We start from the raw sequence: 21,348 nt of genomic DNA, 5'->3' as shown, positions 1-21,348 counted from the left end.
GTTCTACAATATATGTAATCTGTAATCTGCAGAAAATAAAACGACTTTACTGACATATCTGACAAATTTAGCGTCTGCAAAATTGTACTAACATATAGGAACTGGTATATGCTTAATTAGTAGTCTCGGGTTACAATTTATTTAAAAATATATGAAAGTTCTCTCATTGTCGAAGTCTTCAGGTGACGAATGCGTATACGAATAATTTGCCTATTTTGATAAACTATTCGCTTAATGCCTAAAATTGTTTGTTTTTAAATGAAAGTAAATCATAGTACATAAGAAGAAAATATCATAATCAGCATACACTTTCGTATTACAAATTCTTATTAAAACACGTATTCTTTTATTATTTTATTTCAAAAGCACTAGATTGATGTATATTGTTATTTGTGAATAACTAAAATCGATGACTTTCTTGAAAATACATCGTTTACAAAATAATATATTTTGTAATATATTGAATAATTGATAATTAATATACTGAAATTAATATATATTAATTTTAAATCACCCAGAAAAAAATAAATTATATGCTCGCTTCGGGTAGTCGGCATCCCATTTGCATTCAAACACTCGCAAGATTCAGGCATTTTTAAGCAGACGGGAGCAATAGATTACTGATCAATGATTTTCTTCGATCAAATTACGCGTAAGCTGCGCAAAAAGTTCCTTTTCCTTTAAAAATTAAAAAAAAACACACTAGAAAAAGAGTAGGGTTCTTAAAGAAAGTACCTCTTCCTTTCCTGGAATTTTAGGATAATCTTAACTTTTAATAGTCGTAAGATTAGTTCTAAACAGTGAGAGTATTTACCATATTATTTTTAAAACATGTAGCTGAACAGAAGCATGAAAACGAGTATTTCAACTTACCTTTCTTTTTATAATTCGTGCTGAGTGTAGTTGCTGCTGTACTTGTGGTCGTAGTGGACGGTGCAGGAATCTCTGCAACGTAAAAGCTGAAGTTAAGCAGCTGATTAATGAAGAGAATATTTCTAGGTAAGCTATTATTTAGAGTAGTTTGTTATCAAAGTATATAGGAGGGTATGATATGATATTCACATATGGGCTTATGTAAATACATATTTATATATATATAGCGCGCGCACACACAACACACACACACATACGAATACGAATGCGGATGCGAATAATTTGATTATTTTGATAAACTATTCGCCTAATGCTGAAATTGTTTGTTTTAAATAAAAGTAAACCATAAGAAGAAAATAGCATTATTTACCATACACTCTAATATTATAATTATATAATATTATGCACATAAAATTCACAGACGTAAATATACATATATAAAATTAAAATTCCTAATACCATTTTATACGATAAAATATGCACTTAGCCATACATTAATAAATAATTCAGTGCATGCATAATTTGTGTGCTTGGACCTACGTGATTGTGCATTTTTAATCGTGGTTCTAGGTTCTACTAGACAATATTCACGCGTTATGATCGTTCTACTGTCTCTTATTAGATAAATAAATCATTCTTACTCATTGTACACATTCTACTAATGAGCAAACTGTAAACATAAAATTACTTTTAGCGCAGGATAAAGTTTAATTAATTCTGAACTAAACATAAATGCTAATTTTACATTAATATTTTCTGAGAATGGTAATGGTATAGTTCCGAGGTAGAAATCAAAAAGAGTCTCACTAAATTAATTATAGGTCTTCCAGCAAAGAGTTTTACTGATACTTCTCAACGCTTTTAAAAGTGATATCTAGTGGCCATAAGAGCGTGACTCACAGAAACAACGAGCGAAAATCGCAAAAGGTTGATTTTATTTGAGAATAAAATATGCATAGTTCTGTTTGTAATATTTTTGCGTTTTAGAAGTATTCAGAAGGAAGTAGTAGTATTCAATTTCATTTCAGAGAAATATTATTCGAAAAATTCAAATTATTAAGTAATAAGAAGTGTGACTAGCATGTCATAGAACAACACAAAACTTATAAAATAACTGCGACTTAAAATTTCGAAAATTCTTCATAATTCATTACTCAGCTTAAAATCAAATAAACTAGTAGTTTTATGACTAATATTACCTGAGTTTTATGAGTAGATTTATGAATAATAATATTATTTAAACTCTTTTCATACATTGTGAGTTGGGTCGCTACTTAATTATTGAGAAAAAGAGAATTCGGCATATTGTTATATAAAACATACGCGATGAAATCGATTCATTTTTCATAAAATGAGGTTGATGAATGAACTCGGCTAAAAGGAAGGTACCTGATAAATGCATAAGATGACGTGATAGAGTTATAAGTGATTCCTTAAAATGACGTGGCCATTCTCAAGAATAACAATAACCCTTGCCGGTCATAATACTGAAAGTAACTAGTGCAGTGCTTTCTTGATCCGTTCTTCGCTGGACTGAATATGCCTTTGTATGTTACCGCGGCGACCCTACTTATTGCAATTGGTATTCAAAACTTCAAGCGACATCGTATTTAAGAGACTCTCGTATTTAAGCGACCGGCTGTAAAGTGGAAATCATTTAGTTATTCTTAGAGAAAAAGATTCTGAAAGATGAGATTTTGGTACGAAACAATACATTGCATGTATATCTGTCAGAATAAGAAACAATATATTACATTAATAAGTTTCTAATCGAGTACAACAGGAAAGCCTAATTTTTTATCACAAATGCTAGATTTTATAATTATAAAATGATTCATTTGAAGGTAAAAATAAAATTAAAGAAAAAATAAAATTACATTATTTGATAAAATTTAATCCGCATTTCAACTTTTAACCTTTTTGAGTTAAAATGCATTATACTTTTTATTATTTGAAAATTAATTATGAAAACAATATATCAATTATCTTACCGGTTTAATTATGTGTATTATGTATGTATTGTTTTCTACTTACCGTCTAATTTTATGAATCCATCTGTTTCCCCTAGTGAGTTCTTAGCCACGCATTGATAAGAACCGAAATCACTTCTACTTACACTTCGTATCTTGAGCATCATATATTTGTTATAACCATTATCCATTGATACAGCTTCATATTTGTCACCTGAAACATCCACATCTGCAACATTTATTTTCCAATGTTTCTTTTGATATGAAAACTGTTCAGAAATATAATTTTAATATTTTATTATTTACGAATTTTATTTTTGATGTATTTATTTAGTAATGTATTCGTTCTGTTTAATTGGGCTTTAAAATGTTTCTTTTAATTTTAGTTTTTTAATTTATAATATTTTCCTTTTTAAGTAAAATAAGTAAAATTTAACTTTAAGTTTGCTTGCAACTATTTATTGATATTATTTATTTGGGGGTTCCTTAAGGACCTTCTTGTCACGTGCTTTTGTCAGGAAACTTACTTATGGCTCTGCAGGAGAGCCGATTGTAATTATAATTGTTACTGAGAAAAAAACTTAAAATACAATGCAAAACATTTAAAAAATCATTTGCTAGTATAAAAATCAAATAATTTTTTACGTGAAAAAAGGTTGTATATACGACATAAATTTAATGAGACTACCAGAGGGAAAATAAAGGAACAGGAATCATCGAATATCTTAATTTTGTGAAGAATAAATTATTCTTACAAATGAAGTAACATATTAGTTGGTTGAATTGAGTACTTTACAGTTTTGTAACTGGTTGAAAAAGCTGTTATTACTGAATTAAAGTTAGTACTAAACATTTAAAATAGACTCAAAGGAATAAATCTTGTTTCATATAATAGTTACTTTAATTATAAAGGGTAGCAGTGGAAAATTCAAATTTTATTTAAATAACAAAAATTAAAAACTTTACTTATAATAAATAAATTGCGTAAAAGCTATTTTTGTGAAAAATAAAGGCAAATCTAAGTTTTTGTTTTTTATTTAATTAAGAAATCTTTGAGAAAATTTTTAATGTTTCTTACGTTTTTAGTTTTTATTTGATTAGTTGTTCAATTTCATCAAAACCAAGCTTGTTATCACTATATAATTTTAATTGAGAGTGTGAAAAAAAAATAAGTTAATGACTAATAATTAAAGTTAAAAAAATATCTTTATATATATATATATATATATTTCTTGTGTGCGTGTGTATGTCACTGAACTCCTCCTAAACGACTAGACCGATTTTGATGAAATTTTTTGTGTATGTTCAAGGGGATTCGAGAATGGTTTAGATTCACAATTTGGTTCACTGAAAAATGTTTTTTTAGTTAATTTTTTATTTATAAGTAATTGTTGATTTTGGAATGTTTTACGTTGGATCTGGCAGACTGCGCTAAACACAAATACATAAAAAACACAAAGTTACAAAAGTAAATAAAAATGTAAACAAATAAATGAACAGCTGAAACTGTTATTAAACGTGTCTTAGCAACCGAAGACACGTGGCGGGCGTGTATTTTTTCGGCTCCTGAAAAGTTCTCTCAAACAACCGTGTTCGGTTTCTATTATTGTATTTGTGAGTATTTTTTTTGTTATTTTTGCTGTTTCTATGTTTTTTTACACGTTAAATATTAAACGTGTCTTAATATTTAACCATCGCAGTATCGAATATTCAATAATATTCTATTTTAATTTTAGTTTGTCCCAACAGTTGGTGCTGCGATCAAATTGAGAAAAATATTTCGTAATTTTGTGTTTCAAAAAATCGTGTGCTAATTAAAATATTACATCAAAATATAATTAGTGTTTGAAGAGTTTTGAAGTGTGCATAAATAAATATACATTTTGCGAATTCAGTGCAGAATCAACGTGAGTATATTTCATATAATTTATTATCAAATTTACAAGTGCGTTGATTAACAACCACCCTAACCTACAAATTTATTTGTGTAGCTAATTGATTTCATAACGAATTTTTTCAATTGTTTTTATTAAAAATTATTCCTTTTTGGAAATATTAAATAAAAAAAAGCAAAAAAATTAAATTTCACGTTTTTTATCTAAAATTTGGTACAATAAATCTTTTCAGTTAATAAATTAAAATTTCATCTTCAATAAGTTACTCATATTCGTTGTGTATTATTTTACAGTATTTTATTTTTACAGAAAAATGCCACGTCTTCGTGGAAGAGCAAGAAATATTGGTCGACGTACTCGGGACGCGCAATTGGTCCATGATCGTCGATTAAATAGAACAGTAGAAGAACACTCGACGGATAATGTAAATTTAAGAGATCAAGTTGCATGTACACGTGCAAATGAAAATTCAGGGCAACGCACTCAACGTCTTCGTGCTAATACATTAAGACAACGAGAGGCACGTCAACGAGCGACCAACGCACATAGAGAACGTAACCAACGGCGAGTGCAAGATAATCATTGGCACGAGCATCACTTAATCGTCTCGCATTTGAATATGATCCTGAAATAGACTATTCGTCACATTCATTAATCACGATCGGTAGTATGAACAAAGAGTGTCAACATTGTCATGCTTTCAAGTACAAAGGTGAATCAGCTGGTTTATGTTGCGCATCTGAAAAAATTTCACAGCCACCGCTAAATCCACCACCGGAACCTTTAAAAACACTATTAGCCGGAAGCACATCTCAATAAAAATTGTTTTTGCGGAAAATTCGTAAATTCAAAATGACATCATTTGGAGAAACAAAAATTGTTCATAATGAAGATGGTCATAATTTTGAATCTACATTCAAGACTCAACGTCAAGTGTACCACCAAATTGGTTCATTGCTTCCAATGCCTGATGCCGATCCAAAATTCTTACAAATTTACTTTATGGGCGATAAGGAGCAACAAACACATACACGCTGCGTATACAACCATATAGAGCAGATGGAGGAACAAGAAATTGTGGAGATTTTGGAAATGTTTTTGCAAAACTATAACCAATTGGTACGGTTATTCATGACTCTTTCTAACAGCTTGAAAAACGACAACTACGTCATTGTCATTAAAGCAGACAAAGTTCCCTATGGAGAGCACGCAGGCACATATAATGTTCCAACTATTAATGAAGTTGCAGATGTTATGGCTGGTGACCCATGTGAACGTCTAGACATTCGCATACAACGCAGAGATAATACGATGCAAATAATTCAAGACAATCATCGTTCTTACGATGCTTTGCAGTATCCGTTGGTATTTTGGGAAGGAGAATATGGATATCATTTAAATATTAAACAAAGGAATCCAACTACAGGTACAACTTATAGATTATCTTATAATTCTTTTTTTTGAACCAATAATTCCTGTTTATCTCATAAATATATTTATTTGCAGGTGAAGAACTGATCAAGAAAGTTAGTGCTATGAACTTCTACGCATATCGGTTGATGATTCGTGCTAATGAAGATAAAAACATTCTCCGATGCAGACAGCTATTTCATCAGTACATTGTTGATATGTATGTAAAAATCGAAAGTGAGATTACGATATATAAAATTTAGTCAAGTAAAACTTCGTGCTGAGGAGTACATTCATTTGCGTGACGCCGTAATCGGTAATGTAGATGCAACGAATGACATCAACAACATCGGTACCGCATATATTCTTCCATCATCATACATTGGTAGTCCGCGTCATATGCAAGAATATATTCAAGACGCCATGACTTACGTACGTGCATACGGCCGACCAGATCTTTTTGTCACATTTACGTGTAATCCAAACTCGGATGAAATGAAAAATTTGCTGTTATCAGGTCAAACATCGATGCATCGCCAAGATATCACTGCACGAGTCTTTAAACAAAAGTTAAAATCTTTGATGAATTTGATTACACATCACTTGGTATTTGGTGAAACACGTTGTTGGCTTTACTCTGTTGAATGGCAAAAACGAGGTCTACTTCATGTGCATATTTTAATTTGGTTGGTGGATAAAGTACGCCCAGAAGAAATTGACAAAATTATTTCAGCGGAAATTCCAGATCCTTATGTTGATCAAGAATTGTTTGATATTGTTACTACTAATATGATCCATGGTCCATGTGGTAATCTAAACATGAAGTCACCATGTATGGACAATGGAAAATGTATGAAACGTTTTCCAAAATCATGTCAAATTGATACTATCACCAATATTGACGGTTATCCATCATACTGGCGTAGAGACGTAGACAATGGCAGTCAATCATATGAATTGCGTCTGTCAAACGGTGTAAGAGTAGATATTGATAATCGCTGGGTGGTTCCATATTCGCCATTGCTGTGTAAAACCTACAAAGCGCACATAAATGTTGAACTATGAAGTCGATCAAATACATTTGTAAGTATGTTCACAAGGACAGTGATAAAGCTATGTTCGCTGTTAAAAATGTAAACGACAATGACGAAATAACATGTTATCAAATGGGTCGATACATAAGTAGTAATGAAGCTTTTTGGCGCATTTTTACGTTTCCTATACATGAAAGGGATCCTGCTGTTGTACATTTGGCTGTGCATCTTGAAAACGGACAGCGTGTTTAGTTCACAGAACAGACTGCACTACAACAAGCTTTAACGGCTCCAAAAAAAACTCTTACTGAATTTTTCAACCTTTGTAGTCGACAAGATGTTGTTGGTCAATTCGCAAAGACATTAATGTATACTGATGTTCCTAAATTTTTTACATGGAATAAACAATCAGAAACTTGGGAACCACGGAAACGAGGCATTACAGTCCCAGGATTCGCCGACATACTTATGACAAATACTTTAGGTCGATTATATACAGTTCATCATAAGCAACGCGAATGTTTTTTTTGCGTTTGTTATTGGTTAACGTTCCTGGACCGACATCCTTCCAATATTTGCGAAAAGTCAATGCTACTTTATATTACACTTTCTTCGATGCGTGTCGTGAGTTACATTTATTGGAGAATGATAACCATTGGGATCTCACACTTGCAGATGCAGCACTGAGCTCATCTCCACAACAAATTTGTCAATTATTTTCAATATTATTAACAACGTGTTTTCCGTCTGAAGCATCTGCTCTGTGGAACAAATATAAAAATTCAATGAGTGAGTATATTTTGCATCGGATTAGAATTACTAATAAAAATCTTAATATTTAATTCTCCGCAGAAATATATAACGAGTCATTAATAATGATTGAAGATATTTGTATTCTTATTTCGAACATGCCGCTCATCCATTTCGGCATGCCAGCGCCGAACCGCCAAGCATTAGATATCATCTACAGCGATGTTCAACGTGAACACCAGTTCGATAAGACTTCTTTGGCTACTTTTGTTGCTAATAATGAACAATTGCTTACTGCTGAGCTACGAAATGTATATGATCAAATCAACGTATCAATTGCAGCACAACAACGTGGATTCTTTTTTTTGGACGCACCAGGTGGCACTGGTAAAACATTCCTCATCTCACTGATACTTGCGCGCATTCGATCACAAAATCATATTGCATTGGCCATTGCTTCATCAGGCATTGCAGCAACGTTACTTGATGGTGGACGGACTGCGCCTTCAGCACTTAAATTACGTTTGAATGTTCATACAAATCCCGAAGCAATGTGTAACATAAAGAAGCATTCAGGCATGGCTAAAGTTTTGAGAAATGCAAAATTATTATCTGGGATGAATGTGCAGTGGCCCACAAGCATTCGCTTGAAGCTCTTGACAGGTCCTGAAAGATATAAAAATAATACTAGGCTTTTCGGTGGTGCTCTACTGCTGCTGTCTGGTGATTTCAGACAAACATTACCAGTCATTCTACGTGTGACATATGCGGACGAAATAAACACATGTTTGAAAGAATCTTATCTATGGCGAAATGTCAGTAAATTATGCCTTACTAATATGCGCGTTCAACTTCAAAATGATCCATTAGCGTCAGGATTCTCTGAACAATTGTTAGACATTGGCAATGGTAAAATTCAATTGTATGAAGATACACAATATATTCGACTTCCAGAGAATTTTTGCAACATGGTGGCTGCCAAAGATGAGTTAATAAAAAGTATCTTTCCAGATTTGAGACATAATTATTCTAATCATGGATGGCTACGAGAGCGAGCTATTTTAGCCGCAAAAATTTAGATGTTGACACCATCAATTTAAAAATACAACAGTCATTGCCTGGTAATGAAATTACATTCAAATCGATTGACACTGTTGTTGATCCTGACGAAGTCTTCAACTATCCTGTAGAGTTTTTAAATTCACTAGATTTACCTGGAATGCCACCATATAATTTGCGAATGAAAATTGGCTCACCTATAAGTTTGCTTCGAAATTTAAATGCCCCGAAATTGTGTAATGGCACGTGATAAGTTATAAAAAAAATCATGGGCAACATTCTTGAAGCCACTATTTTGAATGGAAAATTCCAAGGTGAAGTTGTACTTCTACCACGGATCCTAATGATTCCTTCAGTTTCACCTATACTATTCAAACGTTTGCAATTTCCAATCCGCTTGGCATTTGCTATGACTATAAATAAGTCATAAGGCCAAACAATGACAATATGTGGCTTAGATTTAGAAAATCCGTGTTTTTCTCACGGCCAATTATATGTTGCGTGTTCCAGAGTTGGAAAACCATCGAATTTGTTCGTTTATACTCCTCAAGGATTAACCAAAAATATTGTACATCCAATGGCATTACGATGAATTAAAGTTTTTGTAAATTAAAAAATATATGTTATAAAATAGTTTGAGTATAAACTTTTTCACCTTTAATTAAATCAAGATTAAGTTTTTATTTAACACAGGTTCTACATTTCACTTCACTCATACAGTATACACATACTCACACGCAATCGATTGGTCGAATTGTGATAAATGTACATGTAATGACATTAGATATTGTAATTTTACTTTTTAATAATAATTTTCATCAAAACGGTCCAGATTGTTACAGTTTATTCAAAAAAGTTTGAAATTTTCGAATTAAAGACGTGTGTACAGGACAACCTCTGTCGGGTCCGCTAGTATATATATATATATATATATATATTTATTTATTTTTACTTTATGAACCTTTCGAAATAAAATCCGCGGCTTTTTAGCAATTGGTATATTTCATTCGATTACTTTTAACGCGATTTTCGTTAAATATTTTAAAATCATATCGGCAAAAACTTTTGTGCTAATAGATTCTTCTTGTTATTATCATTACAAAAGTAATAGAAGCTCATTCGTTTAAATTACATTATATGTAATAGATTTAAAAATAAACTTAAATTCTGTGATGTATTTTTTTAACGAGTATATATTTAATTATGAGTTTCATCAGTACAAAAATACTTAATAAAAGTAAAATATATAGGTTAAAATAAACTGAAATTGCTTGTAGGTTGCTGGTTTACAAGAAAAAAAATTGAAAAAGGAATGACTTGGTACATTCAGGTAAATAAAAAAAAGAGGAAAGAAAACTTCAAAGAGCCTACTAGAAAGCGTGAGCTAAGGGTCTTAAATGAAGGAATATATATGTTTGTTTTACTAACTTTAATAAAAAATAAAATTTAAGGAATGTAAAATTTATAAAAGTTTTGAACAGCTGCCCTATTGTAACTGCTTTCAATTATTGAACCCTTCAGCAAATATTTTTTATTTTCCTGCATAATGCAGTTTAAATAGGAACAACGAATCTTGATGACCACTAGAGCTTTTAATGAATTTTACTTATTTATGGTACTTATACGTTCAATTTTCATTTCGTTTGTAAATACGAATCCCGGTTATTCCTCTTACGGCTACGATGTTAAACATGGCCGTAAGAGGAATAACTGGGATCAGGAATTGTAAAAGTATAGTGACATATTTATTATTATTCCTTTATTATTTTTGGACTCGAGAAGATTTTACATTAAAAAAAATAGTCTTTAATTTTGATCTTTGATATTATACTTTTAGAAATAAAAGCATTTATATGTCGTGAGATATATTTTTAATCAATTAAATATCTGAAATTTAACTTAATTTTTTGTTATAGTTGTGTAAGTAATTAAAATACTATCTTTTATTTTTTTTATATTTTGTTTGAGAATTCATCTTAAAAATTATTATAACACTGTTTTTCAAGTGATAAAATTATTTCAAGTAGTTTGCATACATACATCTCAAAAGTTGTAGATTATGTTATTTCAAAAGATGTCTGTTATTATTAGAAATGATTTTTTAAGTTTGATAAAATTATTAACTATTTTATTCATTACATCGCTATAATTTCAGTGGATGTAAGTATTCGTTTTCAAAAATTATGCAGATTTTCTATGTTAGATTTACTATGATCAATCTGAAATATTTTGTTTTCTCCATTCTTTATAAAAATGAAAATTTATTTTTTCTTAGCGAGTGTCAAAAAGTATAAAAATGTAATTCTGCATATTCCAATTAAAAGAACATTCTTTGAATTAATCTAAGACTAGTTTTAATTACTTTCACAATACAGGAAATAATGGAAATTTTGTCGTGAGGAAACGAACTGAGACTTAATGAAAGTTGTGTAAACTATGAAACTTTGATTATGTTAAATATTTAAGATTATCTTTATAAAATTAACTAATTAAAAAAAAAAAAAAAAACATGTTGGAAACTAATATTAGAAATACAATCAAAAGTACTTCTAAATAATAAATTAAAATAATGGAAAAAAATTTTTTTCGGTATAATTTGTCTTTGAAAAAATTATTTATGTATAAAAGCACTAAAATATTCATTTTAATACAAGAAGATTAATATAAGAAGAGAAATCTAACACTAATAGGAGTTTATTGGGCGGCTGCCAGTTTGTGTCATTGTGATGTGAATTACTTAAAACTTATAAAACTTGTAAATTATTTTTTATTTTTTTGTTTGTAGCTTAGATATTTTGTTTCGATGTATAATTCAAAGCGTCTATAAGATATTATACCTTATATCATTATGCTTTAAAATTGTAACATTGTTTGATGAATGTACTTTAATAATTAATGTAATGTTTATAAAGATATTTTTAATGATTCAAAAACATTTTATGGTGTGTGTGAATTCAATACATTCTCAAATAACAAGTCGATGGAATCATAACGAGCGGCGTTCGAAAGGAGGACAATTAAAAAGATGAAAATACATTATGTCCTAACGTCCATACTAGCGGTAGGTTTTATAAAAATCTGAAAACATAATTTGTACGGAAAGATTAATAAAATTAATAATTAATAAACATTAATAAAATTCCAGTCTGAATCATTGCTTAAATTAAATAGAAAAATAAAGCGCCTAAATTTTATCACTGAATTTTATAAAATAATTGTTTGAAGAAAAGTGAAGAGTATAATTAAAATACATTTAAAAATCTGTTACAATAAAATAATGCATTACATTTAAATAAGATATTTAAAAATAATTTAATTGAACGTATTTGAGTTTATACTTCGTTTGTTATATTACTCTTTTATTTTTTTAAAGCTGTAAACCCTATTTTCAGATTAAAAAAAACTGTCCGTTTATGAATTTATTACTTTATCGGGTAATAAAATTAAACTAATGGTTTCAAACCTGGAATAATAGAATTTGTGTGCTGAAGAGGACGAGGTGAAAATAAATCGGTTCTTGTAAAGAGCATTTAAAACACCATAGAAATAGAACGGGAATATTGTCGGAGTGAGTACGTGCCATTTCCAATGCAAATAATTTGGTCAGAGGGAACAGGAAATTAACTGAGGATAGCATCAACAACTGTCATCCAGTTTTCCATCTATTTCCCCGCTAATTACCAGACCTATTACTGAGTACAACTCTTTCGTGCTCATGTTTCGGTATTCAATGTGAAAATATATTGCACATGATTTAGTCTTAACAACAGATATTTTACAAGTAATGGAATCATCACTAAATGCAGCGTTGATAAGAAATACTTACGTTACTTCAGCAGTCTGATAATTTTTTATTATAAATAATGATACTTCGAAATTTTATGCTGAAAATATTCGTATCTTACAGAAAACACTTGAATGCATACGGTTCGGTAACTATTATTTAATTAGTTTGAATAAAAATGATTACACTTTAACGTATTCGTAAAATACATTCTTCAACAATTATAATCATCGGAAAAATAAACAAATTAAAAAAAATACTTTTAATAAAAATAATACAAAACCAAAAGTTGTTTTTAAGTTAAACATCGTTCATTGCCTTAGAAAAAAAAATATATAAGAAAAAAAATGCTAAATTTTTTGATAATACAATCTAAATTCTGCTGTTCTGTTTGCATTTACTATATTAACATACTATTCGGGTTAATATTATTTTAAATGAAATTATTTGCTTTGTGTATAAAAATAAGAAATCTCTGTTTAAAATGATATATTATTAATATATAATTCCGAAAATTAGTATATATATATATATATTAACTTACATTTACTTGAATAGCTTTCTACAGTTTACAGATATCGAAGCTTAATGTTTTGTAAAATTATGACATTAAATGAATGTTAATAAATAAAATATCTAATATAAAATCGGACCAAGAAAGAACCTTGTGGAACTCTTGATAGATTTTATATGCAGACAGACAATTCATGATTGTGTCTGACTTGAGAAAACCATCCATTTCGGTAACTACGTAACACAAGATAGACAGGTTGAGGTAGGCTTGACTTCAGTAGGCTTGACTTCAGTTTGAAAAAGAGACCGCGAAGCCAAATTTTTTCGAATGCTTGTTGAACATCTACGAAGGCGGCCAAGCAGTATTCCTTTCTTTCTAGGCTTTAACTCAGTGATCACTTTAACAATTCTGTAGGCTTGCTCGACTGACGAATAGCCGCCTTGAAGCCAAACTGGTGATCAGGATCCCGGCTCTAAGATTAGCGATAATCTTTGAAGGAACAACATTTTAAAGACTTTTGAAAGGACAAGGAACACGCTTGTAGGCCTGTACGAAGACGTTATTTGCGGGTCTAATCTGCTTCAAAACCATAATGACCTACGATACTTTCCATTTCGAGGAGAACCATGTGGTCCGAAGTATCGCATTGAACAGGTGGAACATATAAAGCAATCTCGAAGACATTAACATGCACATTTTACCCATCACCTAATCAATTCTTGGAGTCTTTCTCGAGCTCTTTAATTTACCAATCTCTTGCAATTCTTCTGCTGCTATAAAGAATTTTATTGGGAAACAGAGGAAGCGTGCTATCTAGGAACTCAAAGATTTCTTCATCAGAATCTTCCGAATCGTGTGGTATGATTACAGTGCATAGGTGTGTGGAAAATAATTCCGCCATTTGGCTATTGCTGCAAGCCCGTTCATTAGGCACCTTATAGGTGGGGATGGCAATGATGACCATTTGAAACTCCTTGTACCACGCCACAACCAAGCTGAACGTAATAGTTTGATTTTATTGCACGTAAAATAGGTTTGATTAATGTAAATAAATAAATGGAAAAATATTAACAGATATACCACTTCCGTAATATATAACTGACATAATTATTACTGAATATGAATGAACAAAAATTTAACACTCCTTTTTGTTTCTTAGCATTTTTATTATTATGTTACCACCAAGAATTATTGTTGCCAAATCAGCGTAATTTAGTAAAATCATATTATTTTTTTTCACCAATAAATGTTAGTTTAAATTTGTTCTAACATAAAATTTAACTTCATTAGTTTTAAGATAATGTAATATATCATAATACTAAGCAGCTATTAAATACTAAGCGGCTCATAATACATAAATTTTTTCTGGTACTCACTTAGTTATTTATTCTATGTTAAGCGACTTCCTCAAATTGTTGGTTTGTTTGATTTTTTGTTTAATTTTTGCAGCAGTGATTTTTATAAAAGGGTTTTACTATACGACCAAACATAAATGTTGACGTTATCATATTATTGTGTAGTAAAAAAATAATAATGATTCTATAACATTTATCTATTTCCTTTTGATTTATTACCGATCTTTTGTAATATTTAATTTTTTTAAATAAAATAATGTCAAGAAAATATCATAAACTGATAATATTTTCCAATTTACCAATTGGACATACTTCTTTCAGTTTACAGTTTCTTAGGAATTTGTTTTTTTCTTAAACAAAAAAAAAGTGCTTCAATATATATTTTAGGCTACATAAACACATACTTTGAAACAGATAAAATCGATAAAAAACTGTTATTGTATTCTTGGATAGAACAGTCTATATGAGGATGTGGTCTGTCTAACTAGTAAATGTAAGCTGGATACTTGTTTGTCTGTAATATTAGCCAATATGTATAACAACGTAAAAAAAAATTAAACAGTACGTATAACGCTTTAATAGCTATGTCTATATTCACTTCTCTTTTTTTTTTCCTATAGAGTTAAATCTTAAATACTGCTCGCAAAAATATCGTTTTAATTAATTTGATTCAAATTATATTCTAATATCGCCACTTATCACAAAGAAAATAAATGAAATCCTTAAAAAAACTTGCAGTTGGTTGAGTATTTCCAAGCATCACCTACATTTTCATAATATTATCTAAGAAATTTACATTACAATTTGAAGAGTATTGTCTATGTTTACAAACTCGTACGTATTGACCAATACGTTTTGCATTGATATTTGCCAATGTAATTTATTTACGTTTTGCGATTGTCCATGTGTGCAAGTAGTGTTTTTTTCTGGCCCATCTTACTTGTGCGTGAACTACATTACTACATCAGTGGATTACATTATGGATTTTTGTATAAGACAACTTTCCGCCATGAAATAAATTTGTTAATCGTTTTGTCATTTAACTATTTTAATTATTAAATTTAGTGTATTAATTTTTTTTTTCAACTAATACATTTTTTTGATAGAATAAATATACATATGTGCAGTAATTTTCAAAAATTAATTATATTTAATGTTTTTTCGTTAGTAGGTAGGTTAGTGTATGTAGTGGCTCCTCGGTACTTTGTCTTAAAAAGTGTTTTTTTCTGAGTGTACTGTGTTTTACGTGTGTGTAATTATTCATTTAGATGTGCTCAACAATCGTGTAAGCTCGGAGGATATAGGTATTTGTGTGTGATTAGTTGTTAACTGATATATAATATTAGCATAAGACCACGTGCTGTCGGTACAATCCGGGAGTGTTATTAGCTTTATTTGCTAATATTTAATACTATATATTGTTTATTTTGTATATTTAGATCGTAGATAGACTTATTTGTTAGTTTTTATTGGTGATATATAGTGTTATTAAGATATTACGAGCACATAGTTAACCAAACTTTCGCCACGTGCTTGTATAGCGGAACATCCGTTGTTGCAGGTCTGCCAACGGCGGTGAAGTGAATACAAAGAATATATATTTTCTCTTTGTACTATTAATTTTAGTGAATCGTTTCTATTGAACTGGTGAACTGTTGGAACTTTTCGAAATTTTTTCTAATTCTCATAGTACAATTTATATAGGGAAAATTAGTTTTCCCTATATCTCGGTACTTGAACCCCCTGCCCCAAAACCTTTTTCTATTTAGGCCGGAAACCATGTTTCATCCCCGGCATTTTTCCATCCCTCTCCGGATTTTTTCAACATTTTTTTACCCCTCAATGGCCATTTTATTCCTTTTTCTCTCCTGTTTCCGAAACTACCCTCCTTTTTAATTTCGACTCTCATGTGGCCCTACACGGTGTTGAAACAAATCGCGTACTAACCTGCTCTTACTTATACTATACTCAGTGCGCATCCAAAGGACTTGTATTTCGTAATCAATATGGTGAAGAGCCGAAAACAGAAGGTGGAAGTACTTCCGACGTAGATGCGGAGCCTCCTCCGGTACCAGTACAAGAAGAACAAATCGAAAGCAAAGAATTTGATGGAATCGCAAAGGAAAAAGCAATAAAAAAGAGACACCCGTTCAGTAGACACTGCAGAGAAGGATATCGCCACGATATTAGAAGATCTCGAGAAACTTGACGTCTTTCTGATTTTCATCAAGGGAAGCCGTCAAGACCTAAAGACCAAAATGTCCAGAGTAAGAGGCTGGGTTGAGGAAGTGGTGCCGGTTCTGAGAAACAATCTGCGGAGAGCCGTTTCGAAGGAACGGAGCGCTCAAACAGCACTGACAGGACAGTCAGCGATCAAAGACATGTTACAATCCAGCACTACGGCGGATCTGAAATCAATGACAAACCGACGAAGGACTAATCAGACTTACGAAAAGACGTTTCTCTTCACGGAACTCTCAAAGGATGAGGAAGACAAAGGAAAGGTCTTCGTGTACTGCAGGAATGGGACTCCCAGCCAAACGTACAAAGATAAGGTTAAGACGGCGGCTCCTGCAGCCTTCCACGACTAGCGGGAGGACTAGGGGCTTCTGGACACGTTGCCCGAGAAATTGGAGCAGTCACGCTGCTTGGGGACAAGGAGAATGTCCACCATGCGAGAAAATTACGTTCAGCTAGTGGATGGTGAAAATACTGAGACGGTGAATCATATGCAGTTAGGGCATAATAGGGTCCTCAAGCATGTGGATGACCCTTTCATACTGATTACCCCCAAAGGATGGCTTAGGAAGCTGACGAGAAAGACGGAGGGGTTCTGGGCCCAGCAGAATAGCCAAACCATTCCGATACATTTCTATATGAAGCTCATGCGAGATAATAACCACAGGAAAAGAACAAGACCGTGGTACTGAACCAGCAAGGCGTACCTTACGCTAGTCTACTAAAAACGGTGAAAACCCCGGTTGGCCTCGAACTGCCAGCAGACATCCTTTCAGGTAGACACGGCGGAGGTGACAACGTGAAGGTAAGAGTACATCAGGGATCGGCGGCCACTCAGGGTATCAAGCAGAAAGTAGCAGCAGCGGCCCCGATGGTAGTGGTCGCAGAAAAAGATGGAACGACTGCCCCACAGTTGCAGACAGCACTGCCCCGCCATCTGCTACAGTTGGTGGGGCAGTGGCCGCGTTGCCTCAGCATGAACTGCCCATGACAGACGCAACTACTGCTACAATTGCGACGAAGCCGGACAATTGAGAGCGGCTTGCTCAGCTCAATCACGGTGTGTAGAATGTAAAAAGGTTAGCCATCGGACTGGAGCATGCGTTTGTACGGCAAGAAAATGAAATCCCTCATTCTAAACACACAAAGAGGACCCAACTCTTAGCTTGATGGATCTGGCTTCGTCTAGCGAGTCCAAATATGTACTCGGCGTCTTCTTGGACATATCTGGGGCCTTCAACAACTTGTGGTGGTTCTCTGCCTTATTGGTTGGTTGACTCCGGCTTGTGTCCGGACTGTAGGATCGATAATACTGTGAACCATGTTCTGCATGTTTGTCTCCGGTTCGAAGCTGAACGTACCAGAGTTGTTAGGGAACTTCAGTGAGGGGATTCCTTCTTTGACCTGCGAGTCAACTGGAAGACTCGCAAAGACTGGACAATTGTGTCTGGCTTCCTCCACTTCATCGCCCTGAGCAGAACGGCCGAGAGGATTCAGTAGGGTAGCACCCTGGGTGGCTAGGGACCGCCTGGGCGATTGATTTGGCGAAGGTAGGCGTATTGGCAGCAAGCCACGGTTAGTTAGAATTTTGGTGATTATTTAATTGTATAGCTGTTGGCGGAACGGCAACTGCACTGCCGAGGGCATGGGTTAACATGCAGCCTTGAGGGGTAGCGGCGTTTTGACGAGGGCAGATTTGAAAAATCTCAATTACGGATAAAGTTCGAAAAATTGATTCTGGGGTGTGTTATCAGTGTGGACAATTAGACGACATTTACCATGTCCTTTATGAGTGTTCGAATTACGAGTTAATGCGTACGGGGACCATCCGTCGGTTGATCTTATAGCGTCGGTTGGATCTCCGTGTAAACTGGAGGAGCCAGTCCGAATGAGCAATAGTGGAGAGTTTTGTAGTATACTTAGCCAAGGAAAGGATTGCTAAGGGGATCTAGAGCTCTGCTTAGATTTCTCTTTTATTCTATTTTTGTTGATGTTTTGTTTTATGTTATATTTTTGTTGTTCTTGTCCTTTTTTCCAGTGTTACTGTGTTGTTATTGTTCCATGTAATATTTTTATGTTATGTATTGTGTGTTGAACTCACTTTTACCTTCTACAAGATAGGTAGTTCAATTCCTTTGTTGGTTAGGTATTTTTAGTCTTGCTTAAGAATCGTGTGAGCAGTGTGTGATTGTTTTCAGTTCATTAATTAGTAGTACACTGATGGGAATGTCACTCATGGCATTTGCATCGGTGGCATCCTGGCCGAGGTGGACTGGAATATGTCAAAAGCCGAGGTTCTGAAGATGACCTCCGGTAAATCTCATAAGAGCTCGGAAAGGAGTGGCGTGGCGGAGGGTGTCTTCCCCTACAGGGTCAGTTCATCCACAACCAAGAGTAGTTGGATTGGAGCGCTCCAATTAATCATTGAGGACCCTCAAGGTATGTTGTGTGGTGGGCGCGCGATTCGGGGGGGTATGCGTGGGGTGCATACCTGGACTCTGATTATGGAATATGGTCGGGAAGGGTAGACTTTCTGGAGAGGGGCATCATGGCAACCAGAAGTGGTGGTATTGATGTCTCAATGAATCAGGAGGGACCCAGACGGGTAGGACAGCGATGTTAGCTGTATACACAGGGTGGGTTAATCTGCATCACTCATGGGTGACCGAGGCAGCGTCTTCTAGGCGATTACCGGATGCCCCTGAGTGGTTCAAAATGGTAAAAAAAAGAAAAAAGTAATTTTCGAAGGGAATGTATAACTTTGAATTATGCTTTTATTTTAAGATTTTAGTTCATAATGGATAAAATACAATTATATAACTAAAAATATTTTTTTACTAAATTTAAAAATAAAACCACAATCGATAAATTTTATTTTTTATTCCTATTTTTTCATTAATTCTTTTTCTGGACTCAAAAATTTCTATTATTATATCTATTCGAAGCTACATTTTTTAAATTATAATATTTTTTTTTAATTTAACAGTATTTGCATAGGTCAGGAAATATACAAATGGAAAAAATGAAACAAACATGTTGTTCATTCTAAGTAATAATACGAATTAAAAAGAAATAATGTGTGAAATTAGTAATAAGGTGAATGTGTTTAGAATGGAAAATGTACTAAACACTATTTATATACTCAAATTCATTATCACTTAGGAATAAATTTAATAAAATATTGAGATATCACAATTACTGAAAAAAAAGTAATTTATATCGCTGGTTCATTAATTTAGAATGTGCTTTTCATTTATCTATCTATAGATATTTTAAATAGAATGGCACATTGAGTCATTTTAGAAACTTAGTTAAATTAGAGAAAATCAATATTTCTAACATTCTGAAAATATTAAATTTCATGTAAATCGGTGTCGAAGGATTTTTATAATTCAATTATTTATCGTTGAAAGATAGATAAATTTCTAAAAATTTTTGAATGCTGAAGTAAATACAGTTAATTTGTTGTTGCTTACCAGAGACAATCATATCTCCTTTTTCAGTGGTCCAGTAGTTAATTGATGTTGGGTAAGCCTCGGTGTGGCATTCCAAAGCAACGTCTTGCCCAACGTAAGCACCTTCTAGCTGATTTGGTATAGAAAGCATCGGGGGAACTGAAAAGAAAGAGAAAAGATAAAAGTTTTTAATTGTGAGATTTTAATATAATCACTTAGAAATCGTAATCAAGAATAAAATAATTTTAATAATTACACAAAAAAATGTAAGGTTAAGTATATTAAATTTGGTTAGATGCCATGAAGCTGTTACCTTGGACTGTGATCGTGTCCACTTTCTTATATTTCCAATTAAGCTACTGAATTGGTGAAAAATGAAACATACAAAATGACAAAACTTCATTTTTCATTCGTTCTATCCATTTTATCTTCTCTAACAACTGCCATGCTATTGTAGGTATTTCGAATGCCATAACCTTTCTTTTTTCCGTTTATTTTAGTGATCTATTTTATACGCGTATATCATATTATATGTAAGTACAATTAAAGAGAGATAATTTATAAGGTGATTCCTAGAGCATAATTCTACCTTGTTAACTAGTAACCACTTCTTTCTATTAAACAGACATAAATATAAGACAAAATGTTCAATTTTCAGCGTTTTTTGTTTATGAAGAAACAATTTTGGTTACAGTAAATAATTTATTCGCTTAATACGAGTATTTATAATAAGAATCAACTGATACAGCGATAAAACGCTTCCAATTGAGAAAAAAATTAAAATTCATGACATAATTACTACAATAATATAAGAAAAAAAGATGACTCTTTCCATCCCGCTAAACTCTGGATATTAGCATATCTGAATCTACTTCAAAAATTGGAAATGCTTGAGGATTGGCATTTTCATATATAGCAAAAATTATTCCCTTCATAAAACAATAGAAAAACGGTAAATTGAGTTCACTTTGGCATTACATATACTTGACGCTCACGCAGTTAGGTAAGCTC

The 21,348-nt window shown here is 32.4% G+C and overlaps 1 protein-coding gene across 1 annotated transcript in view; it reads right to left on the bottom strand.

Annotated features, from left to right (window-relative positions):
* Positions 1–21,348, bottom strand: part of LOC142318316 (lachesin-like) — a 470,857-nt gene that overhangs the window by 30,217 nt on the left and 419,292 nt on the right. The window contains exons 8-10 of the mRNA XM_075354889.1: positions 20,359–20,496; positions 2,908–3,057; positions 874–945 (exon numbers count right to left, since the gene is read on the bottom strand). Coding sequence (XP_075211004.1) covers positions 874–945; positions 2,908–3,057; positions 20,359–20,496 — 360 coding nt within the window. The remainder of the gene's footprint in view (positions 1–873; positions 946–2,907; positions 3,058–20,358; positions 20,497–21,348) is intronic.

This window comes from Lycorma delicatula, chromosome 1 (assembly GCF_047948215.1).
Source record: "Lycorma delicatula isolate Av1 chromosome 1, ASM4794821v1, whole genome shotgun sequence".
Classification (NCBI taxonomy): Eukaryota; Metazoa; Arthropoda; class Insecta; order Hemiptera; family Fulgoridae; genus Lycorma; species Lycorma delicatula.
This window is presented reverse-complemented; position numbering and strand designations above follow the sequence as displayed.